Source organism: Coenobita brevimanus, chromosome 40 (assembly GCF_032717465.1).
Source record: "Coenobita brevimanus isolate Jiangsu-jjx chromosome 40, ASM3271746v2, whole genome shotgun sequence".
In the NCBI taxonomy this organism is placed as follows: Eukaryota; Metazoa; Arthropoda; class Malacostraca; order Decapoda; family Coenobitidae; genus Coenobita; species Coenobita brevimanus.
Genome location: NC_136993.1, coordinates 63,153,662 through 63,179,850, shown reverse-complemented (window position 1 = coordinate 63,179,850; position 26,189 = coordinate 63,153,662). Strand labels below are relative to the sequence as shown.

The 26,189-nt window shown below is 41.6% G+C and overlaps 1 protein-coding gene across 1 annotated transcript in view; it reads right to left on the bottom strand.

Moving 5' to 3' along the window:
* The window catches only part of LOC145397165 (putative glutamate receptor), a 65,700-nt gene that overhangs the window by 18,633 nt on the left and 20,878 nt on the right, over positions 1-26,189 (bottom strand). The window contains exons 5-10 of the mRNA XM_080270362.1: positions 19,950-20,078; positions 17,475-17,603; positions 16,049-16,139; positions 7,331-7,631; positions 2,048-2,063; positions 404-608 (exon numbers count right to left, since the gene is read on the bottom strand). Coding sequence (XP_080126488.1) covers positions 404-608; positions 2,048-2,063; positions 7,331-7,631; positions 16,049-16,139; positions 17,475-17,603; positions 19,950-20,078 — 871 coding nt within the window. The remainder of the gene's footprint in view (positions 1-403; positions 609-2,047; positions 2,064-7,330; positions 7,632-16,048; positions 16,140-17,474; positions 17,604-19,949; positions 20,079-26,189) is intronic.

Here is a 26,189-nt window from a genome sequence, read left to right as displayed (position 1 = left end):
AGGAGCGTTGTGGTGTGGATGTGGATGTGATAGGAACCATTAGGAGAAAAACACTGAGATGGTTTGGCCATGTGGAAAGGATGGAGAGCGACAGGCTGACGAGGACAGTGTATGTGAGCGAAGTGGAGGAAGGGAGAGGGAGGGGGAGGCCAAGGATGAGATGGAGGGATGAAGTGGAAAGGTATATGAGAGAGGGGTTGTGAACTGGGAACAGGGCAGTGAAATGGAGGGCGACAGGTGACATGGAGTCGATTTGTTTGTAGCCACCCTTTACCGGATTAAGGCTTCTGGCAGTAGACAGGTAGATAGATAAAATTAATCAATCAATCAGTTACTCAATCAGCTGCTCACTTGAAGATAAAATATTAAACTAAACAAATGAGACAAGGTACAAGCTGCTCACCCTGTAGTACTGTACGTTAGAGGTGTTGGTTTGCCAGACCATAGTGACGTGAGGGTCGTCCAGCACGTGTCTGAGGCTCTGATACGGCTGCTGGATGTGCCGCACTGCCAACACCGACATCAGGTTCCCAGCGTAGCTCCTTACTACCACCACAGCCGCAAACATCCACCCAGCCAGTCCTACTCGTCTCCACCACCGCCAGCCACTTAACCAGGTGTCTAATTATACATCCATTATCAGTGCAGTAATAATTACTTCCACCATCATTACAGGAGTACTATTCACCACCATTACCATCACAGTATATATATATATATATATATATATATATATATATATATATATATATATATATATATATATATGGGATTATAAGAGAAGTAAAAACACGAGTGATGGAAAGGGGAATGACGTTGGTAATGAACGATGATGGATGGAATATCTCAGATTTATTGTATGCTAATGTTGCAGTACTGCATGCAATTACCGGGCAAGAACTTGGTAGACTCGTGCAGAGTTTTGCTAATGTCTGTGAGCGTCGTGCCTTGGGAGTAAATGTAGATTAGAGTAAAGTGATGGTAACTGAGAGAGAAAGTGACTCCCAGTGTGATGTTACTGTGAATGGAGAGAGACTGGAATTGGTGAGAGAGTTCAAAATCTGGGCACAGTGATAGAAAAGAGAGGAAAATGTGCAAAAGAAGTGGAAAGTAGAGTGACAAGGAAGAAAAGTAGGTGGTGCAATTTGGGCCTTGATAAGAAAGAGAGGCTTAAGTGTTGCAGCTGCACGAGGCTTACATGAGGGAGTGTTAGTGCCAACTTTAACATATGGATGTGAGACTATGGTGTGTCATGAAAATGTAAAGTCAAGAATAAGAGCAGTGGAGATGGGACTGTTGAGGATTGTATGTGGAGTACACATTGTGGATAGGACACGAAATAATGTGGTTCGTGAAAGACGTGGCGTGCGGAAGTCGGTGGACACCAGAATCTTAGAGACTGTACTGAGATGGTATGGTCATGTAGAGAGAATGGATAACAACACAGTGGTGAAAAAAGTACATCTGAGCGAATTTGAAGGAGGGAGGAGGCGAGGTAGGCCAGGGAGAAGGTGCAGGGATATGGTGGATGAATGTGTGAGGAAGAGAGGTTTGGAAGTCTGTGAGGCTAGGGAGCTGACAAGAGATCGAGCTGGCTGGATGAATGTTGTGAGGAGAAGTGCATGATCAGGGATTTGGCACCCCTTTTTAACGTGGCAGTGTTTGAACTGACTCTATCGGATACGTGTATGTGGAGCTACAGAACGCAGTGAATGTTTTTGGCGTATCCGATAGAGCCAGGATTGATGAGTGAATGGAAGCGTGGCCCATTGGACTGGGCAAATTTGGGCTGTCTGGACATTGCTACCCCTCACCCTGCCCTAGGGTGGGAAAGAAGGTCCGGATGATGATGATGATGATGATGATGATGATGATTTATTATTATTATTATTATTAGTAGTAGTAGTAGTAGTAGTAGTAGTAGTTTACTATTAGTCTTATTATTATTAATATTGATGCCATCGTCACCATCATTATAAAAATCTGTGACCTCAAAATGCTTATACCAAAACAAATGGTATAACAAGTCACTACAACAATAATGTACTGAGGTATTGACACATCTGTCTTCTGATTTGTACAGTATACCATTGGACTGGTTAAACACTTCTATGTGCGAGATCTTACCTGTCTCATTGTAGGAACTATTAAAAAAAAAAAAAAAAAAAAAAAAAACAGGAGGGGGTCCCTAGTCCCCTCACCCCGCCTCTTTTAGTCGCCTTTCACGACACGCAGAGAATACAGCGGCAGAATTCTTCCTAAACAACCTGGACGCAGAGTAGTAGTACCACCCCATAGTGCAGCCAGACTGTGTTCCCTCCGCCACAGGGAAAGGGGTGGGGGATTGAGTTATCCCCGTATCCTGAAGACTGGGTTCATGAATGTGTGTGGATGTAGTACGATTGAGGCTAAAAGGGAGGAGACTGGGAGAATGTTTGTGAGAAGAAAGTTGAATGTGTTAGCTATGAGTGAATCAAAGACGAAAGGGAAAGGTGAGTCTAAGTTTGGTAGTGTGAATGGATGATTGTCAGGTGTTGATAGAGGAAGGGCGAAAGGTGTGGCCTTGTTAGTGAGCCCGGAAGTACAGCAGTGTGTGACTGAATGGAAGGAGTTGTCATCAAGACTGATGTGGGTGAAAGCGAAATTTGAATGTGAGTTGTGGGTGTTTGTGGGTGCATATGGGCCTGGTAGTGAAAGGGATGAACAAGAGAGGGAGTCATTCTGGAATGATGATGAGTGTCTGCAGAGTTTTGGAGCGAATGTGAATGTGGTAATGATGGGAGATCTGAATGCTAGAGAGGGAAATGCAGCAGTTGAAGGTGTAGTTGGTATGCATGGTGTGCCTGGAAGAAATGAAAATGGGGAACGAATGGTAGGGATGTGTGCCGAACGAGAGATGGTGATTGGAAATACCTTGTATGAGAATAAAAATATAAGGATACATGAGTGAGACAAGAGGGTGGAAGGGTTGTTGATGGAGCATTGATGAACCATGTGGTTTATGTCCAGGAATGTAATTGGAGGATTGTTGGATGTGAGAGTTTTGAGAGGGGAGGGTGGACGTATGTCTGACCACTACCTGGTGGAGGGAAAATTGAGAGTAGGTAAGACATGGGTGAAGGCTAGGAGAGTTATGTGTGGCAGGGAAGTTTTCCAAGTGAGTGAGTTCGATAAAAAAGAGAGCATCAGGAGAAATTGAAAGATGAATGGAGCACAGTGAAAGATCAGGAGAATGGCAGTTTGGAGAAAGAATGGCAGTTGTTAAAGAATGCAGTGGTGTGGATGTGGAAGAGGTGTGTGGTGAGTGGGTTGTGGTGTAAGAAAGGGAAGTGAATGGTGGTGCGAGAAAGTTTGGCTGTGGTTGAGAAGAGACGTGCATATGAAGTGTGGCTGCGGGGGAAGGGTGAGTCGTCATATGAGAGGTATAAGGAAAAGAGGAATAGGGCAAGAAGGGCTGTGCGTGATGCTAATGTGGCAGCAGATGAAAGCTGGGGTAGGTTGTTGACTGAAAATTTTCAACAGAATAAGAAAATGTTTTGGAAGGAGGTTAAAAGGGTCCGAAAGGGAGAGTCTGGGAAGGAAAAACGAGTAAAAGCAGAGGATGGAGGGATGTCTCATGAGATGGATGCAGTAAGGAAGAGATGGGCAGAGTATTTCAGAGACTGTTTAATGCAGAGGAGGAATGGGAGGCTGAGATTGTGGCAGATGGCAGGGTGCAAGGAACAAATGTGTTGGAAGAGTTGAGTGATTCTTTGATCACGATGGAGGAAATGCAGGAGGCAGTAAAGGAGATAAACAGGGAATGCCGTGGGTATGGATGGGTGTGTTGTACAATCCCTGAAAGGTGGTGGAACTACCACGAGTACTGTTGAGTGGTTAGTAAGATTGCTGAATGTGTGTTTTGTGAGAGTTATGGTTCCAACTGACTGGGCAAGTGCTTGTGTGGTTCCGTTTTATAAAGGTAAGGGTGATAAGTATGAATGTACCAGCTTTAGGAGTATAAATCTGTTGAGTGCTGTAGGGAATGTGGATGGTAGAATGTAAATTAAGAGAGTTAGAGAGGGAACAGAGGGAGTGATTGGCGATGAGCAGTGTGGCTTTAGAAGAAGGAGGTGATGCGTGGATCAGGTGTTTGCTGTGAGAAGTGTGTGAAAAATATTTAGCAAAATTTAAGAATGTGCTTTGGGCGTTCATGGATTTAGAGAAAGTGTATGATAGAACTGACAGAGAGGCTTTGTGGACTGTTTTAAGGTTGTATGGACTTGATGGTAGGTTGCTAAAAGGAGTGAAAATTTTTATGTAAATAGTACAGCGTGTGTAAGAGTGGGAAATACTATGAGTGATTGGTTTCCCGCGAGTGTGAAGCTGCGGCAGGGATGTGTGATGTCGCCTTGGTTGTCTGATATTTGTATGGATGGTGTTGTAAGGGAGGTGAATCAAGAGTGTTAGGTGGAGGTTTGAGCTAATGGTAGAGAGTGGAATCTGAATCAGCTGCTGTTTGTGGATGATACTGCACTGGTGGCTAATTTAGAGGAGAGACTGAGACAGTTGGTAGAGGAGTGTGGAAGGGTTTGTGAAAGGAGGAAATTGAAAGTAAAGAGTAAAGTGATGATGTGTACGAGGTTCGTAGATGGTAAAAGAATGAAAATAGTTTTGAACAGTGAGTTACTTGAGGAGGTAGAGTGTTTTAAGTATTTAGGGTCACATGTTGCTGTGGATGGAAGAATAGATGCAGAAGTGAAGTTTAGAATGAATGAAGTGGGAAAGGTGCTGGGAGGAAGGAAAAATGCGTTTAGATGTCGTTCGCTTAGAGTGGATGTAAAGAGAAGGCTGTATGAGGGTGTTGTGGTACCGATTTCGTTATATGGGGCTGGAACGTGGAGTATGGGTGTAGCAGAGAGGAAAAGTTTGAATGTAGTGCGGATGAGATGTCTGAGGAGTATGTGTGGAGTGATATGTATGGATCGAGTGAGAAATGATGAAGTGTGAAGGAGACCTGGAGTTGTGCGGGAGATTGCTGGTAGAGTTGAGCAGAGGGTGTTGCGATGGTTTGGGCGTATGGAGACAATGGATGATGAGCGATTGGTGAAAAGATAACTGGACTGCATATGAGAGGTGTAAGGCTGAAAGGAAGACCACGAATAGGGTGGATGGACAGTGTGAAGAGAATGCTGGATGTGAGAGGGATGTCTTTTGACCAAGGAAGATTGGCTGCGCATGATAGGGATGATTGGAGAGAAATTGCCAATGAATAAATGATGTTGCAGCCTTGAAGGGATATTCTCCCGCATTTGGTCTGATCAGCTGATCATGTTAGGTGCGGGTAAGGGGATGGGTCCTTTATGATGTGGCAGGGGTAAACTAGCTCTGCTGTAGGGCCCTGTTGCATATGTCGCTGACTGCACTGTGCAGTTGACCCTCGTATGGTTTGGTGCGGTAAGGATCTGCCCCTTCTCCCCTTGGGACTAAGATGCGAATGAATTTGTGTGTGGATGAGTCAGTTGGGAGTGTGTCGTCCTGTCTCGGTTAAGTCCTCTTCTCTGGGGGAAGCAGTCTAGGTATATAGATAGAAGTGTGAGCTCTCGATGTAGACTAAAGATGTAAGGCAGCAACTGATATATCCTTTTGGATTCTGACATACTGACATACTGTACGGGCTGAAGACGTGAATATTAACAAACGTGGTCAAATGTGCTGAGAAATAGACCCAAAATCGCATTTCGCAGTATATCATTAGGTCAGTTAAATACACCTGAGAGCAAGTCCACGAGGCCACCTTGCCACTGCCTCTCCAATAGGTCAGGATGTGAGAACACAAAAGGAAGCGTTAAAATATATGATGATGTCATATATTTAAGACCTGCAGTGGCAAGGGGACATCGAGGCCTCTCTCCTGTGGATATTACCGACTCGATGGTGAATTCCTGTTTTTCATTCGGATATACAGTGCTTCTGGTTTGTCTCTTATTTCTTATCAGGGCAGAAGGAACCCGGTTAGTTTTAATACCTCAAAAATTCTTTTTCCTCATCTCTCGACTTTGCAATTATCTTACACACGACAGTCCCATACCTTCAACAACATGCTTATCTTCATCTTCTCTTACTATTCTTCGTCTCATCTTCTCTTCTGACCTATCTTAGAAGGATCATATATCTTAATAATGACAGCAGCTTCGCAAAAAGAACAGCAGTGCCAACTCCATGCACTATTTTCCCCTATTCAGTTGCTGTTTTTGTACAAGGCATTATTCGCAAATATATGGAGTAATGTTTTAGCATTGTGTGTGTGTGTGTGTGTGTGTGTGTGTGTGTGTGTGTGTGTGTGTGTGTGTGTGTGTGTGTGTGTGTGTGTGTGTGTGTGTGTGTGTGTGTTTTGGTTGGAGGCCTGACTGCATGAATATTCTAGTCCTTCTTATTTTGAACTTCCTGCTTGTATTCCTCTCCCATCCAACCCTCTAATGCAAGAGTCCAATCGTACTCTCTGTCCTTCATATACGCAATGCAATGTGTCCACTTGTCGTGAAATGAAGCACCCTTGAATTTGGCTTTCTTAGCTAGCTTTGCAGGCTATAAGCCTTTGAATCTTTATTTTTTTTAATCCAACTCATTTCTTTGACAGTAATAGGGAAGTTGTAGCCTGCAACAGCTTGTCCAGAAAGTACTGGCCTGTATATTGCAAGCACTGTTGCTTTTCAAATGCATTATTCTCAAGCACAGCTTCTCTTGCTCAAGATTAACTGACAAAACGAATTTATTGTCATCTTACTTAAAAAAAAACCTGAGATATGGCATACAGGGAACATAAAGGTCCTGCCTTAGTTCAAGGTCCCAGGATTTGTGGCAGTGTCATGGCCAGTTTGGATTTCTCCTACCAGTTTTCTCCTCCCCTTTGCTTGGTACACTGAGAACGTAGGTAAAGCGCATGACCAAGGGAAAAAGTAGAAAAGAAATATGGTAGTCACTCGACAACTCGTAGGACTATCTTGTGATAGAACTCGAACCGTAATAAAGGTATCCTTTTGCAAGCTTTCCCTACCCCGTTGTTGCTGTGTTAGCAGCAGGAAACGAGATTAAGGACGTAGGAATAGCCAGGAAAAAGATAACAATGGCTATTCTATCTATAACTACGTTTTTACTGCTGTTTTGTTCACTTACGATGTTGAAGTAGTACTCGGGCGATAGTAAAGGTATCTTCTGGTCAGCTTTCTCCACCCCTATTCTCGGTGTTTAGGTAGCAGGAAAGAAGTTAAAAGACCGTAGAAATAGCCAGACAGGAGTTTACAACAATACAAAAAACAAGCTATAGAGTAGCCACTGTTTAATCACTTACCCTGTTGAAGCAGCACGCGGACCACAGTAAAAGTATCCTCTGGCCAGCTTTCGCCACCCCGGTTCTCGGTGTGTTGGCAGTAGGAGAGGAGGCAGGTAAGAGTAGGAAGAGCCAAGAGGGAGATGGCGATAGCGAGCCACACCATAGGCTGAAGAGGGAGGAAAAATCCCCAGGGATTGACTTCAGGACTGCCTCTTGCCCCAAGGATCATGGCGTATTGCACCAGCACGGGGTAGGTGCAGTCTATTACCTCGGAACGACTATCTGACAGGCTGAATTGCCCCAACGAGAAGTCGGCCTCCTAGACGTCACCAATGGAAAAATAAGAATGGTTTATATATATATATATATATATATATATATATATATATATAGATAGATAGATAGATAGATAGATAGATATATATATATATATAGATAGATATATATATATATATATATATATATATATATATATATATATATACAGATAGATAGATATAGATATAGATATATATACGTATAAATGTATATTAGGTGTGGGTGTCCATCATCCACCCACTTCGTGTAGCGATCCTTTGTTTGAGAGTAGCTCATCATTAAGTGACAAGCCAAATGATTTCCTGTAAACCAGGAAATCATTTACAACGCTGGATGGTAACCTTATAACCAACGAACATGTGTTCCCTAAATGACAACATGTGGGTTGGCAGAGATACATTGCCCCTAACCGGAAAACAACAAACTAAAAATACAAACAGGAAGCCTCGGACCAGGACTGACCAACAGGTGACAACTAAAAACCGAACAAAGGACATGGTACGGATTGTGACATGGAATGTAAGGGATGCGAACTACGAGGTGAAAGGGAGAGAGAGAGAGATCAGGTGCCTGAGGATGTAAAAGTGGACATACGTGGAATAACTGAGACTAAATGGTAAGGTGAGAGTGTGAGAGAGTGGGAAGATGGATGGGGTGTATGTGCAGGAGTTTTGAGAATGATAGGGGAAGTGAAGGAGTATGAACTGTTGTGTGCAGGAGATGGAAGGTGAATATAAGAGAGTACAGATCTGTTGGCTCAAGGTTTGTGTGGGTAAGATTGATAGTAAGACTACATATGTGGGTGATTGTGTGTGTGTGTGTGTGTGTGTGTGTGCACCAACATAAGTTCATACAAGCAGAGTGAAAGAAGAATTCTGGGCAAATGTGGAATGGGACATGGAAAAGTTTGAAAGGAATGAAAGAGTGTTTTTGATTGGAGATATGAATGGAAATGTAGGGAATGTGATGGTTAATGGAGTAGTTGGTGAGTGGGGTGTGTCTGCAGAAGTGAATGAGAATGGCAGTGTTCTAGTAGACATTTATGCAGGGAGGGGGTTGTTAACAGCCAATACAATCTTCAGACACAAAATGATACACAGGTATATGTGGCGAATGATGAGGAGGATAGGTGGAGAAATAAATGAATGGAAGGCAGTGATTGATCATGAGTATGTGGCTGACAGAATGAGATGACGTGTAATGGATGGAAGAGCGTACAGAGGTTGGGGGTGATAGTAAAAGTCAAGGTTAAAATGCAAAGGAGGGATAAAAGGAGGGAAGGACAGGAGAAAGTAGTTCATACAAGGAGGGTTGAAAGGTAGCAAGAGGATGAAAAAAAAGGCAGAATATAAGGGAGAAGTGGAGGAGTGATCGGGTAAATCTGCATTGGAGTACATGGGCGAAAGGTGTGTGCAAGATATTCACAAAAGAAATCTGTGCAGCATGAGAGGTGGTGTGTAAGGTGAAGAATAGACGAAAGGGGGTGCAAGGAACAGCATGGTGGAATGAAGAGGTGAGAGAGGCTGTGGTGCAAAAGAAGAAAGGATAGAGTGAGTCGATGGAAAACAAGGGCATGGAGGAGGTTGAGAGATGAAAGAGAGAGTTATATGTAGAGAGGAAGAAAGAGGTGAAGAGATTAGTAAGAGAGAATAAGAAGAGAGTGGATGAGACATTCGGAAGGGGTCTGATTGCAGAGTGGAGGGAATGTAAGAGAATGTTTTGGGAGAGTTAGACAATGTGATAAAGAAGTTAGTCAGGGAGTGATAGATAAAAATGGTAATTTGCTAATGGAGAAGGAAGAAAAGGTGACCAGATGGAGAGAATACTTTCAGGAACTGTTAAACATAGAGAAGGAAAGTAATGCGGGTAAAAGTGGTTTGGGAATGGTTGGGAGAAGGAGGGAAGTGGGAAAAGAAGAAATCAGTAGGATGAAAGTAGTGGAGGGAATGAAGACAGTCAGAATGGGGAAAGCCCCAGGAATTCATGAAGTGTGTGGTGAAATGCTGAAACATGGGGGAGAGATACCCGGTAGTAGTAGAATGGATATGGAAGAAGTGCATATTGGCCTGGGAGGAAGGTAGAGTCCCAGAGGATTGGAAGTCAGGTATAATTATTCCCCTGAACAAAGGAAATGGGAAAAAGAAGTGAGTAGTCATCATATGGGCATTTGTCTTAATGTAATAGAAAAGTATATCGTAGGATACTTAGATAGGGAAATAACAGAGGAATTAGCAGAGGAAGAAGAGGGAGGTTTTAGGAAAGGAAGAGGTTGCATACATCAGATATTCCTTCTTAAGATTTTTAGTGGAAACGTTTTTAGAGAAGGGAAAGAAGTTGTACACGACCTTCATGGATTTGGAGGAAGTATATGACAGGGTGGATTGACAAAGAATGTGGAAATTAATAAGAATATATTGAGTAAATGGGAAACTGTTGAATGCCGTGAAGTGTATGTATGAGAGGGCTAAGACTGCAGTATGTGTGGATGGTGAACTAAGTGAATATTTCTATTTGAATGTTGGAATGAAACAGGGATGTGTTATATCTCCATGGTTGTTCAGTCTGTATATGGATGAGGTTATAAAAAGATACAAGGCTGGGCGGTGGATGTTGGAACGGCTCCAATGAGAATGAGAGAGGGCAGCATATGGAAATTTCCTGTACTGTTGTTTGCAGATGATACTGTATTGATAAGAGAAGACGAAGGGGAACTGCAAGGCTCGGTGGATGAGGTTGGAAGAGTGTGTAGGAAACGGAATTTAAAGGTAAATGTAGGGAAAAGTAAAGTATTGATATTTGAGAGAAATAAAGTCACTGGATTTAAAGTGAGGTTGGATGGGGAGGAAATGGGAAAAGGTGAGTGCATTTAAGTACTTGAGTAAAGTGATGACTAAGGACGGAAGTTTGGAAGATGAAGTACTTGGAAGAGTACAACAAGGAAAAAGCTTGCTGGTTATTTCAAAGCAGTGATAGGAAGCTGGGAAGTGGGCATGGAAGTAAAAAAGTCCCTGCATGGCAGTATTGTAATACCAACTCTAACGTATGGAAGTGAAACTTGGACCTTGTTGGAAGGACACAATTTAAGTGTGAGAGCAGTGAAACTGAGTTATCTGAGATGAACATGTGGAATCACATGGAGAGAGAGAAACTGACAAGTGAGGAAGGAGAAGGAGCGTTGTGATGTAGATGTGACTGAAAGCATTAGGAGAAATACATTTAGGTGGTTTGGACATGTGGAGAGGATGGAGAGCGAGAGAATAAAGAGGAGAATGTATGTGAGTGAAGCGGAGTGGGGGAGGTAAAGGGAGAGGGAGGCCAAGGATGATATCGAGTGATGGAGTGGAGTGGCATATGGGAGAGCGGTACGTGGGCTAGAAGCAGGGCAGTGATATGGCGGGGAATAAGGCAACATTTGCACGATTTGTTTGTGGCTACCCCTTAAGGGATTAAGGCGTCTGGGAATAGATGGATAGATAGATAGATATTTATAGATATTTATAAATATGCATTTATATATATATATATATATATATATATATATATATATATATATATAGATATATATACAGTACACACACACACATAAACATATATATATATATATATATATATATATATATATATATATATATGTAATTCTCTCTATCACCATTAGCCTTGCGCAGTGTTTCTTAAACTTTTCCACTTCATTCCCCACTTGTGGGGATCTTGACAACCTTGCGGCCCTCCTTATCAAGCCCCTCACAAATAATGGTCAAGAAAACTATTTAAATGCTCTGCATTTATTGTAATGCATATTATGTTACATATCAGTGTGGTGGATGACACTGTTTGCTTTCAGCCAGTCGACTGATTCGAGGTTGAGTCACTGATAACGCACGTCACATATCTGCGCACACATTCAACTGGTTTCGGCTTTTACATTTTATGCGTCGAAGGGTGGAGACACTAGATTCTCATAAATATGTTATGGAAAATGGAAGAGGACTCTATTGCGATTTCACTACCTTTTGAATATGACTGATACAAGGAGCACCTGAACACAGAGATTCTTCTTCATAAAGGTCTCTGACAGCAGAATCATTCTTGAGGTCAAAGAATTCGTCCTGAACATATCGGGAATGGCAGCAGTATCAAGAGTGTCAGAAATTATTCTTCGCCAATTTCCCTAATATGAATTCCGGGAAGTATCTTATGAGCTCACTTTCCAAGTATTTCATGTGCTGAATTATTTAACTTTTGAATGATGGGTCAAGTAGGAGATCCTCTTCAATCTCAAGAAGGGTTGAAAGATTCCCGAACATGGCAACATTTTCTGCATTCACTTTCCATTGCCAGTGCTGGAGATTAGCAAGAAATGCACGCATACAGTCCATAAGGTGAAATATTTTTCTTTCTGTGCCGTAGCTTGGGTTTTAGAAAATTTAGCTGCTCAGAAATGTCGTCCAGGTATGCAAAATGTGATTCCCTCAACACCTGGTTGAAGACTTAATAGATCATCCTTCCCTTTCATATCCATTAGAAATTTAAATTCTCTCTGAATCTCAAATACTCTGTTCACAACGCTGTCCTTGGAAAGCCATCACATTTTTTTAGTAAAAGAGGAGGGATTCATGCTCTGAATCCATGTCTTCACAGAGTTTCTGGAGAAGGCGAGAGTTCAGATCTGTTTTCACAAAGTTAGCACATTTTACCAATGCCTCCAGGATCCTGCAAGTGGCATTAGGGAGGATTTTTTACGCCAATGCAAAACGATGAATCATACAGTGAACCACTTGCACATTCGGAGACACTTCCTTGATATTCTTCTGCAGCCTCAATTTTGATCCCGGCTTCGCCGAGGCCACATCAGTACAGACTCCACAACAATTTTTCCAGGCTATTAGTTAGCTGAGAAGAAATCGTCAACTTTTCCGTCACATCTAAAAACTTTGTGGTAGTGTTAAACTGTGTACAGAACGAATATTCATGTGTGCTGTCATGTATGAATATATATCTAACAAACACGAGGAGCTGTGCACATAACTCATCTCTTGCCTTATACAACTGTACTGTGAACATACCAACAGGAGACAATTTAATTTCCCGTATCACTTGTTCCATGACAGCAGAAAACATTTCACTGATTCTCCAATTTACTGTGTAGTTTAAGGAAGGAATCTGTTGAATTAAATGTGAGGGAAGCGGTGGTTCAATCGGTAGAGAGTTGGCCTGCAGTCATAACGGACCCCGGTTCAAATCCCGCTGGGGCAGGGAACAGTTTAAGGCTTTGAATTTCATAAATATCAGACTTTACTGATCTACCAGAAGAACCGCCGACATGTAAAATTACCCCCGCTAATACCAATACACCAGTCCAGACAGCCCTAGCATGTATTCAATATGGACGGTGGGTGTTAGTGCCGAAGTGGTGACATGTAGGGGTGTATGGTACGTCGGAGGACTACTGGGCCTAGAAAACAGGCTGTGAAGCCTATGCCCAGAATCGGTCATATGGTCATATAAAAGAGAGAGAGAGAGAGAGAGAGAGAGAGAGAGAGAGAGAGAGAGAGAGAGAAAAAGAAATTTGGCTCTCCAAGAACTCACTTGACCATAATTACAGCACAGCTTAATGAAAGTTTCACCAATTAGGTGGGCCTTTTTCTTCCTTACCATTTCACAGGAAACCTCACATGATCCCCCTGCTGCACTTAAGTTCTGTTGTTGGAAAGTATCGCTCCCATCAAGTCTCTGTTTTCCAACTCTCTGGTCATGGCGCTTGAAGAAACTGGGGTCTTTCTCTGAATACTGAGGGTGGATTGTCGTCAGACGATGCTTCAGCTTACTCGGCTTCACAGAATCGTTCCCCAGCTTTTTAAGACACAGCACACACTGAGCTTTCTTGATGCCATCATCGAGGATTGATGTAAATCCGTTATTAATGCGTACATCATTGTATTTCTACTCAGCAACACAGGCAGCCATAGCAAATCTATCTATCTATCTATCTGTCTATCTATCTATCTATCTAGATATAAACAGATAGAAACAGGCGATAGGTAAAGGTTAAAATGATGTGGCCATTTGCACCAAAATGAATTTAATTCACAACACTGATTTAAAATCAGTGTCAAAATGAAATCACCAGCATCAAATGACTTTCACCAAAGTAGCTTGACGAACTAGTGAATTGAACTGTATCCAGTATCAAGTCACTGGTTTTCTGTATTTTATTTTATTTTATTTTATTTTTTGCAAACAATACTGCATGCATTTTCCATAATATCTTTCTTTCTAATATGTTAGAATAAGTTTCACTGAAGAAACTTTCGAGCAAATGATGCAGATGTTACGAAAGGCGCAATTTAAGCAAAATTCACTCGGCATTGTACCATCTATTAAATTCTCCAAAATCTTTACGTGTGGTAGCCGGGCTCCGTCATCGTCTCTACTGATGCAAACACAATGTAAAATCATGGTTACACTGTAAGAAAACAATGTGAAATATCGTGTGAAAATGCTAAATGCAGTATTACACTTTGAATTATCATATTTAATCATTACCAAATAAGTTGCACACTGTCACACATTTTGACAATAAACAGCAGATGTTGATGAAAAAATAAAAGGCAAAGAGGTGTCAAATGCAACAAAAGAAACATAAGGCAATAGGCTACATATGAATGTTTAATCATCCAAAAACATCGATAATTATAAGAAAGTAGCACCAAAAAAAAAAAAAAATACTGTTATAAATTTGTATCCAACTGCACCTAACATTAAAATTTCACATTGTTTGTCATAAAGTTCAAGTCAGTGCTGCTAAATCTGCATTGAAACTGGGTTTGGTGAAAGCCATTTAAGTTCAACGTAACACGGCGATTCATTTACTCCATTGATTTTAATTCAGATCATTTAGTGCAGTAAAATAGTCGAAATTCGTCATATATTTCAAGTCAATGTTGTATTTTTGTGCAAATGGCCAGTGCTAATTTTTAAAAAATTTGTGAATGAGATAATGAAAAAAAAATGAGATTACAAAGAGAATAAGTGAGAACAATATCAAAGTAGAGATGCGATAGGGAGACCAACAGTCAGCTAGGAAGGCACAGTGGAGGAATATATATCTAAATATGTCAAGAGGTGGATGGATAGATAGATAGAAAAAGAACACAAATATAAGTATATTTCGCAGTACTAATATCAAATTAAATATCTCACAAGCAACATTAGAGTACCATCCAGAAAGCAGTAGTTATTTCTCACAAGCTTACATCTGCAGGTGCCAACTGATGTCATGGTCAAGAGGAAGGTTACAACAGGGAGGGAGAGAGAGACATTTGCACCCTGTACACAGTCCTAAGCCTGTTGGAAAAATCCCTTCTAATATAGGCAAATAGGAATTTATACATGGTTTGTTCAACAACAAGTTTATTCCTGCATATTGCATAACACATGTTGTCACTTAGCCATATTTTTTCTTGTCTGTTCATTGTTCCAGTGTTGAAACATTGCAAGCATATGCTGGAGCAAGAGGGTGTAAGGAATCAAGCTTAACTCTCAAACGATGGGCTACTTGTAACGCAGTCATTACCTCACTATGGGCAATTTCCCAGAAACTGCTGAAAATTGCTTGTTTTCAAACCTTAATATATCGGAAACTATAGCACTTGGGGGAACGAATTAATGACTCTTTTAACCAACAACTCTTCCTCTTGCGAATGAATGTATTCTCAGGTCTCTTGGTCTTTGGAATCATGAGTAATGACGTGAGGAAGAGAACTAATTTTTGCCGCGAGAGCAGGATGTGTTTGTACGCGTGCCCATGGCACCGACATTGGCTTTGCTCTCAACGTGATAACTTTTCCATTACTAGATAAAACTAGACACTGTTGCATCCAAAGCATTTCTAGTATCCTTTGGAAAGAGGCTTGGCAGTGGTAGATGATGCAATTGGCTACAGGCAGTGCGGATGGAATCAGACGACTAGGAACCTGAAAATATCGTTTTACACTTGGTAAAAGTATGCGACAGACTGACTCTCGCCTGTGTGCTATGGAGAGACTCCCTCCCTACCCTTTTTTGGCAAGATCATATGGCAACCAGTTCAAACGGTGGCGGGAAGACACTTGCATGTATAGACATCACCCAGCGGCTCCATAGTAGCCAGATTCGACATGTATAGACTTTATCCAGTGGATGGGGGTAAAACACGTGGTCCCCTCACCACAGTGTAAGTCGGACACACTCTGTATACTACTTACACCTAGAGCACGCAAGGAAATGGTAGACATAATTTTACACACAAACACAGAAAAGAGAAACTTATCACACACACACACACACACACACACACACACACACACACAGATAACTGTTATAAATAGACTTCCACACAAACACAGATACACTATATCTGGTATATGTAGAATGACTTACCCTCCTGGCCACCAATCCAGTCATACCGGACCATGAGCCATCTTGTTGCTTGGAGCCGAAGGTGCCATCTGAGGTGTGCACGTACCGGTACCTGACACACACAAGAACATCAGCCAAAAATTATACCAACAAAACACACAACAGATAGGTACAGATTAATGGATATCCGGGGAGAATGAATTTATATATTTATTAATTTATTATATAAGTACATAAATTTATGTGTGTGTCTGTGTGTGTGTGTGTGTGTATGTGTGTGTGTGTGTGTGTGTGTGTGTGTGTGTGTGTGTGTGAGGGAAGATCCATATGGCCGGTGGCTGTATGGGGGCAGCACATCTCTTGAATACCTAGAAACCATTAGCCAAGGCCATTTTTTTTTTTTTTTAATCTGGGAACACGAATATTCCCACAACTTTAGAGTTTTACTAGTGTCAGGTCATAGGCATGGTGGTACCCCCCAGTGCCGCCCCACAGAGGGGGAGTGGCTCCAGTGGTCCTGGCCAAAGACTATGCACGGTTATGGTTTTGAACCTGAGAACGCACACTTTTACATAATGGTAGACGCTCATACCTGCCACGGTTTAGGAAGGGTGTGACCCCAGATGCCCCCCTCCAAGGAGGGTACTGTCCCTAGAGATGACGACGCCATAGTTGTTATGTAGGTACACGAAATTTGGGACAGTATAGATCATCACCCAGATCAGTGTTTGTAGAGGGTGCGAATCTGGGATTCACCCCTTCAGCTCTCCTGTAAAGAATTATTGCTTTTTCCTTACAATATTCCAGGGGCAGGCCCTACTGTCAGAGATGTCATTTGACTTCTTGCAACTTTCCCCGAAAAGGAATAGCTGCTGAATGTTGTTAGAGTCGAATGCTGGTATGAAAGTAAATAGCTAAGTGAGTGTCAGAGTTGGGATACGATAAGGAAGTGTGATGTCACATCAGCTGTTCTATGCTTTGATCATGTGGATGGGATTATTTGTGATTAAAAACTCGAGTGACAGAGACAAGAATGAAAATAGAATTGAATCTTGAAGGGTGGAGTATTTTTGACGTTTGCAGATGATGCTGTGCTGCTGGATATTAGTTAACAAGAAGGAGATTGATACAGTGTCTTAAAAAATGTTGGAAGTGTAAAATTATGCTTGTAGAGAGAGAAGGTGACTTGTCGTATAATGTTCTGGTGAATGGAAGAGACTCGAATCAGTGAAAGAGTTAGGCACGGACACAGACACTACTATCTTCCCAAAGTCTTATGATTATATAGCAGAAAATTTATCTATCTGAATCATGTACAAGTAGAGCTAGGGTTTTCATTGTATTTCGCCACTTGTAAATTTTCTGCAGCAAGAACAGGGAAGTTAGTTGTTTCTTTGACTGTACTAAGGTAATAAAGTCGTGAATAAAGTGAACAAACTGCTCCTACGAGAAATTCATGCCTTGAGCCAAGTACTCTGCTAAGTGGTCCTTTCTGCTGTCTCTTGGATCGGCCCCCTGAACCTCACTGGAATGGAAGGCCTCAGTTGCCAAGGCCAGGGTGGGCCGCTGCAGGAACCTGAAAAAATGGCCCCCTAAGAATTAAGTCTCGCAGGGTAAATCCTCTTTACAAGCCATTTTCTTACAAGTTTTGCTGCTAACAATTTTCACTCGATGACATAGTTTGAGTTTTTCACAACCGTAGAAGACTGTATTCAGTTTTGTGCAGACTTTTCAAAACAGACCACAATACATTCCTCCCTCAGCATTCTCAGACTCTTCCAAATCTTCACACACCCTCATCATTACCAGCATCATAAACTCGTCTCAGGTTACACTTCTTAAGGATCAACCCCCTCAAAGAGAACTGACCCCCACAGGGATTGAAATAACCCCTGGAAAGCCATCTCTTCCAGAGCAACCTCTACCCCATTATGGAGGGGGTCCACCCTCTTTGATACTTGAACTATGACAGCTCAACATTTGAAGACTGAAAGTTTAAAAAGCTTTTTCCTCCAGGAACCCACTCATCCAGTGAAGTGTGTTTCTAACACTGTTGTCTCTCATTAAGCTCCTAACCACAGGAGGAGCCGAAGTTCCTTCATTGAGTTTTGCCCATTATCCCACCCAACCAATGGGATATGAAAATGCCCATGATATTAAATCCCCTGGTTCCTCTCTCTCGATGGTCAACCAAAGGCATACACCCCATCACTCCCCTAAGCTCCACCAGTAGGATGACTCATCAAGTTTCTAAACACACACACACACACACACACACACACACACACACACACACACACACACACACACACACACACACACACACACACACACAGATCCTATGGGTGAAGATATAATCAACATCATCATCATCATCAGCCATTACATGTCCACTGCTGAACAAAGGCCTCCTCCAGCCTTCTCCAGGAATTCCATGACTAAGCCAATCTTTGCCACGTTTTTCCTACAAATTTCTGTATCTCATCCCTAAAACCTCCTGTTTGGTCTTTTTCTGCTACGCTTACAATCTCTTGGTGTCTAGTCAGTCAACCTCTTGCTCCATCTATTATCCCTTATTCTTGCTACATGGCCTGCCCACCTCCATTTCTGTTCATTTATAACTTCTATAATGTCTTTGACTTTAGTCTGCTTTCTCACCCAAGTTGATCTTTTCCTGTCTCTTAAAGATATTCCCAACATTGACCTTTCCACTGCTCTCTGAGAACGAACTAGTTTATTTTCCATCGATTTTGTCAGTTTCCAAGTTTCACAACCATACGTCATAGCTGGAATTATACATTCGTTATATACTTTTCGTTCCATACAAACTGGCATGCTACTTTTCATAATGTCCCTATGTTTACCGAAAGCTTTCCATCCAATTGTAATGCGTCTTTTTACGAGTATTTCGGCATCATTATTTTTCGTTAATTTTATTATTTGTCCCAGGTAATTGTATTCCTCGATTTCTTCAAGAATTTCTCCACTTATTCTGATGACGCTCTTTGGTGTTTGAGGATTAAACATTACTTTAGTTTTACTCCGGTTCATCTTTAGCCCTACTTTGAGACTTTCTATTTTCAGGTCATTTAACATTTCTTGCAACGTCTCTGCTGTTTCTGAGATAAGGACAACGTCATCTGCAAATCTTAAATGGTTTGGCTTTTCTCCATCTATGTTCACTCCTTTGTTTTCCCAGTCTAGCTTTCTGAAAATACTTTCTAGGCAAGCTGTAATGAACTTTGGTGGAACTGTATCTCCCTGACGAACGCCCTTCTCAATCTTAATTTTCTCAGAGTCCTTATGTAATTTAACTGTAGCAGTTCCCTCTTTATATTATTATGTTTTCGAGCAGTACAATGTTCTCATTCATTCCTTGTTCTCATAATGAATTTATAATTGCTATGTGCTCCACTGAGTTGAAATCCTTTTCGTAATCACAAGAGGTTCTGTTTGTAAGGACTTTGGTGAAGAGTTTGTAAATGACTGATAGCAAGCCTTTGGGTCGATAGTTACTAAGGTCTTTTGAGTCACCTTTTTTGTAAAAAGGTGAAGTAGTTACATTTATAACAGTTAAAAGTTGAATCACTTGGTAATTGGTGCTAGAGAGCCTTCACCTGGTGGCACTGATATAACTGGATGTTGGAGCTGCTTGGTTACATAAACGTCCCTCACTAACTTCCCTGTCTCCCGAAAGAAAGATGTCCTGCAGGATGAGAGCAACTTAAGTCTGCAGTCCACTGGGTTTATATGATTTGGATGAACCTGGGGCTACATATACAACAATAATAATTACTACTACTACTACTATTACTACTACTACTACGACTACGACTAATACTATTACTACTACTACTACGACTACGACTACGACTACTACTAGTACTACTATTACTACTACTAATAATACTAATACTACTACCTGGTGTACTTATCAGGAAAGAGCGGCAGGAGTGTAGAAAAAACGAGGGATCTTCCAGGCGTCCATTTTGCCAGAAGAAGGGGCTTTTGTTGAGGCGAAGTGTATGGCAGGTGGATGAAGATCCTGCAGCTGTTTTAATTATGGTTTTAATACCAATGTGAGAATGCTTTCTTTTAATTACCTGCTTAAAATGTTGTCTTACTTTATTTATCTGTCTGTTGCTAAACGCCTTAACCCCATAAGGTGTGGCCACAAACAAATCACCTCCACGTCGCCCTGTCCTCTGCTATTCATCTGTCCTCCCTCCAACTCACATACCCCTCTCTTATACATATCTCCACTCCATTCTTCCACCTTAATATTGGTCTCCTCCCCTTCCTCCTCCTCTCTCTTCTAATAAGATTTTTATTCTCCATTTTCTCCACATGGCCAAACCGTCTCATAGTATTCTCTTAACACTTTCAGCCACATCCATATCAACACCACATCACTCTTTAACTTCCTCATTTGCCTGTCTGTCTCTCCATGATATTCCATACCTTTCAGATAGCTCATTTCCACTGCTCGCACTCTTCACTTATAACCTTTATTTACCTACCATTTTTTCGTCAGAGCAGTAATATATTTTAATAATAATAATGAGAAATACTTCATTTAATTATCTGTTGGAGATGTTGTCTTTATTTAACTCTCATAAAATTTCTTAATCTATGTATCTATATACCTAGGCTGCTTCCTCCATGGAAAGGGAGGTAGCTGAGACAGGACGACACATTCCCCATTTACTCATCCATTCAAACACATTCATTCGCATCTTAACCCCAAAGGGGAGAACGGACAGATCCTCACCGCACCACACCGCACAAGGGTCAACTGCGCAATGCAATCAGTGACATCCGCAGCAGGGCCCGACAGCAGAACTGGTTTACCCCTGCCACATCATAACAGACCCATCCCCTTACCCGCACCTGACCTGACTAGCTGATCAAACCAAATGCGGGAGAATATCCCCTCACGGCTGCGTCATCACTTATTCATTCACAATTTCTCTCCATTTATTTCTGTCACGCACAGCCACTCTTCCTTGCTCAACAGACATCCCTCTCGCATCCAACGCTCTCTTCACACTGTCCATCCATCCTATTCGTGGTCTTCCTCTCAGCCTTACACCTCTCACATCAGATCTAGTTATCTTTTTCACCAATCACTCATTATCCATTCTCTCCATATGCCCAAACCATCGCAACACCCTCTGCTCAACTCTACCAGCCATCTCCCGAACAACTCCAGTTCTCCTTCGCACTTCATCATTTCGCACCCGATCCATACGCGTCACTCCACACATACTCCTCAGGCACCTCATCTCCATTACATTCAAACTTTTCCTCTCTGCTACACCCATATTCCATGTTTCAGCCTCATATAACGCAGTCGGTACCACAACACCCTCATGCAGCCTTCTCTTTACATCCATTCTAAGCGAACGACATTTAACCCGCCCCGTCCCGACCACTTTTTGACCACTGGTACCCCCCAATCCCGACCATTTTTCGACCCTTTTTTTTTTTTGCTAAAACTTTCGCTTTTGGTGAGAAACATCGAAAATTCATAGAGAAATCGCTCACCTGAGGTTTAAAATACTCATTACAGGTAGGAGAGCCTCCTTACCTTACTGGGTTTTCTATCAGGCTGGCAGCAAAGAAAACGAGTTCTATGGGAGGATAACTATTTCACACCACTCATAAACGGTATTTATTTATTTATTGTTAAGAATTTATATGTAGTACAAGAGTATATTGGTTTTCAAGCAGTAATATAGGCATTATAAGCATTGTTTCACTCACTAATACCTGACCTTTTTTTGCCACATTACCTGATCATCATTTCTAACTGTTTCTTCCTCTAATGCTATGTAAAGTTTGTCCTCCACATTGTCATTGATTGGGGAATCACTCTGGCCCTGAATTTCGTACCGTGGCATGACATGGCTATACTGGCCAGGTCACTGATAACAGGTGAATTGCTGAGAAAAGGGCTTGCAGAGGGGGGGGAGGAGGTCATGCTGGGAAAGGCATTGTCTCTGCCTGGCATCTTGTTGAGGAAGGTGTCCCGTGTATACGTACCAAAAATGACTCGCGAAAATTGAAAATTGTGGAAATTATGAACCTTGCAATTGCAGGACGTTGAAGTACGTCCTCGGGATTAGCTGTGACAAAACGTGAGGACGTGGAAGTACGTCCTCGGGACGGCGCGGGTTAAACACTTTTTCATTCCTCCCAGCACCTTTCCTACTTCATTTATTCTAAACTTCACTTCTGCATCTATTCTTCCATCCACAGCAACATGTGACCCTAGATATTTAAAACAATCTACCTCTTCAAGCAACTCACCATTCAAAATTATATTTATCCCCCTACCATCTATCAACCTCGTACACTTCATCACTTTACTCTTATTCTCATTTACTTTCAATTTCCTCCTTTCACACACCCTTCCAAACTCCTCTACCAACTGTCTCAATCTCTCCTCCGAATCAGTCACCAGTGCAGTATCATCTGCAAACAGCAGCTGCTTCAGATTCCACTCTCCACCATCAACATTCACCAGACTCAGACCTCCACCTAAAACTCTTGCATTCACCTCCCTTACAACACCATCCATGTAAATATTAAACAACCAAGGCGACATCACACATCCCTGTCGCAGCCCCACTCTCACGGGAAGCCAATCACTCTCAGCATTTCCCACTCTAACAAACGCTCTACTATTTACATAAAAACTTTTCACCCCTTTTAGTAACCTACCATCAAGTCCATACAATCTTAAAACATTCCACAAAGCCTACCTATCAATTCTATCATACGCTTTCTCTAAATCCATAAATGCCCAAAACACATCCTTGCCTTTCGCTAAATACTTTTCACACACTTGTCTCACAGCAAACACCTGATCAACGCATCCCCTCCCTCTCCTAAAGCCACACTGCTCATCACCAATCACTCCCTCTGTACCCTCTCTAACTCTCATAATTAACACTCTACCATACACCTTACCTACAACACTCAACAAACTTATACCCCTAAAGCTAGTACATTCATACTTATCACCCTTGCCTTTACACAACGGGACCACACAAGCACTTGCCCAGTCAGTTGGCACCATACCTTTCTCAAAGCACACTTTCAACAATCTTACTAACCAGTCAACAATAGTCACTCCACCACCCTTCAGGCATTCCACAGAACACCCATCCATACCTGCAGCTTTCCCTGTTTTCATCTCCTTTACTGCCTCCTCCACTTCCTCCTTCGTGATCAAAGAATCATTTAACTCTCCCAACACATTTATTCCTTGCACCCTTCCATCTGCCACAATCTCAGCCACCCTTTCCTCCTCTTCATTTAACAATCTTTCAAAATACTCTGCCCATCCCTTCCTTACTGCATCCATCTCAATTAACATCCTTCCATCCTCTGATTTTACCCGTTCTTCCTTCCCAGACTCTCCCTTTCGCACCCTTTTCACCTCCTTCCAAAACATTTTCTTATTCTGTTGAAAATTCTCTGTCAGCCACCTACCCCACCTCTCATCTGCTGCCACTTTAGCATCACGCAGAGCCCTTCTCGCTCTATTCCTCTTTTCCTTATACCTTTCATATGACATCTCATCCTTCCTCTGCAGCCACACTTCATATGCACGTCTCTTCTCAGTCACAGCCATACTTACTTCCTCGCACCACCATTCACTTCCGTTTCTTACACCACCACCCACACGTCTCACACCACACACCTCTTCTGTATGCCCCACCACAGCACTCTTAAACAACTGCCATTCCTCCTCCACGCTGCCATTTTCCCGATCTTTCACTGCGTTCCACTCATCTTTCAATTTCTCCTGATACTCTATCTTTTTCTCTCTTTTATCCAACTCACTCACTTTCAAAACCTCCCTGCCACACCTAACCCTCCTAGCTCTCACTCATCTCTTACCTACTCTCAACTTTCTCTCCACCAGGTAATGGTCAGACATACCTCCACCCTCCCCTCTCAGAACTCTCACATCCAACAATCTTCCTATTACATTCCTAGACACAACCACATAGTCCATCAATGCTCTATCAACAACCCTTCCACCCTCCTGTCTCACCCATGTATACTTATAAATATCTTTCTTCTCAAACAGCGTATTCCCAATCACCATCTCTCGCTCAACACACATCGCTATCATTTGTTCCCCATTTTCAGTTCTTCCAGGCACACCATGCATACCAACTACACCTTCAACTGCTACATTTCCCACTCTAGCATTCAGATCTCCCATCATTACCACATTCACATTTGCTCTTAATACAATAGTTGTATTCATATAATACTGAGAAATATTGACCTTAGCTTGTAGAAATTTTGTTTTTCGCCGCCATATATTTCGTCAGCGCTCTAGTTATGTTTTAATAATATAATACTGAGAAATAGTTCATTTAATTAACTGTTAAATACTTGCTATAGATTTCGCCACTGAGGCAGTACAAAGTATTCTATAATCCTTTCAGTTCGGTGACATATTCTGTTATATTCCTGCTAACATTTGATGATATTAACCTCAAGCGAGCCCCTTTTTTTGCAATGAAAGGATTAACGAAAGCTATCTCTAGCTCCTCTAGTTGAAAATTTCTCATAAACTTAGAATAAAATTGTTTGGAGGAAGCAAAAACAAAATAAACACAAGAAGGAGCACACCCGCATCCACCAACTGGCTTAAGATGCAAACATCTGACTTTGTCCCATGCCACTGACCCTCGACCAGCTACTTTCAGCATCGAAGTAGTTCATTCTTGTCTCTCTCTTAACCCTGCGTAAGTCACCTGGGTTGTTTGGGAACCCCTCAAAATTTTAATCCTTCGTTAGTCCTGCGGGGTATGCAAACGTGGTTAGTCCGGTGGGGTGTTACCACACCCCAATCCAAAAACACATGTAGTGGTACTAACATGTAAAATATAATCATACTGCCACTTCAGCATATCTCTGCAATCACTAATGAAAAGACTGAATGCTTTGTAGGTGGTGTTTATTAATTCATAATAATAAAATACAGTAAGTTATAATATCAGTAAAAAAAATAACAAATGGACTCATATCTCATTTGCCAGGTAAACACACACAGGAAAATACATTTTGCGATTGTTAAAATCAGTATAATGATAAATAATATGCAAAAATAAGATACAAAACCAATCTATATCACAATATGATCTAAATAGTTAGTTTGATGGGGTGACTGGACAGCCCACGGGGGGGGGGGTGCCCCTCTCTCGCACTAGAGTAGAGGCAGGCCTAAACCAATCCACAAGCGCCCTCCCCAAACTGAATCAGGAGAGTACTGGAACGGAGAGAAATATTCGAATTACCGGCTACGAAACATGAGCTTTAAAAAAAAGATTGGAGTGCCAAAATACCCCACCTGACTAACGAAGGGTTAAAAGCTATATTTCATAATTGGTAGCTTGACCGTTCCAATCCTTTCAAGTACTTTCCTGAGTTGGTGAGGGAAGGGGGTACCAAGAGCCGTGCATATCTGACCCTGCCTTTGTGAGGAGCAGACATCCTTTTGTCCTCTTGGGGTGTGTTGTAATGGTGAGGATGTTTGGGAAAAACACATTTCTCTTTCATGGTTTTCTCAAATTACTCCACATAAATATCCATATCATTTCATTTTTACTGGAACAGTCTGAGATAACTTTCATGTGTCATACATATTCTAATATTTCCTTGGTGTGCTTTAGCAAGAATAAACAACATATTTTTATAGTAACAGAAATATTTTTGTCACGACTGTGACATATCTTTAGTTAGAATTGTTAAGAATGTTTTGTATCTAGTTTTTGTAGTTTGTTTGTAATGATGTTGATTAAAAAAATCAAATCATGTATAATCCCATGTGACTACCTAATAAATCAATGTTAGAATCAAAATTTGATTTTTTTCCATTTTTTAAATACAAAAACACTTAAGCTATTATCAGCAATAATGACATCGGTCTGCTCATTAGTGAGTGGAGGAATATGCTGAAAGAGCTATATGAACATATTTTGAAAGTACCTTCGAGACGTTTCTGGTACCGTAAGTTTCGGTACGAGTCGTCAGAGTTGCCAGTTTACCTGGTGTTTGTAAGCGTAGTTATTTCGTAAGTTAAACATTCATTTATTTTTATGCTCTTTTTCTTTATAATGTTTTACGTAAGTGA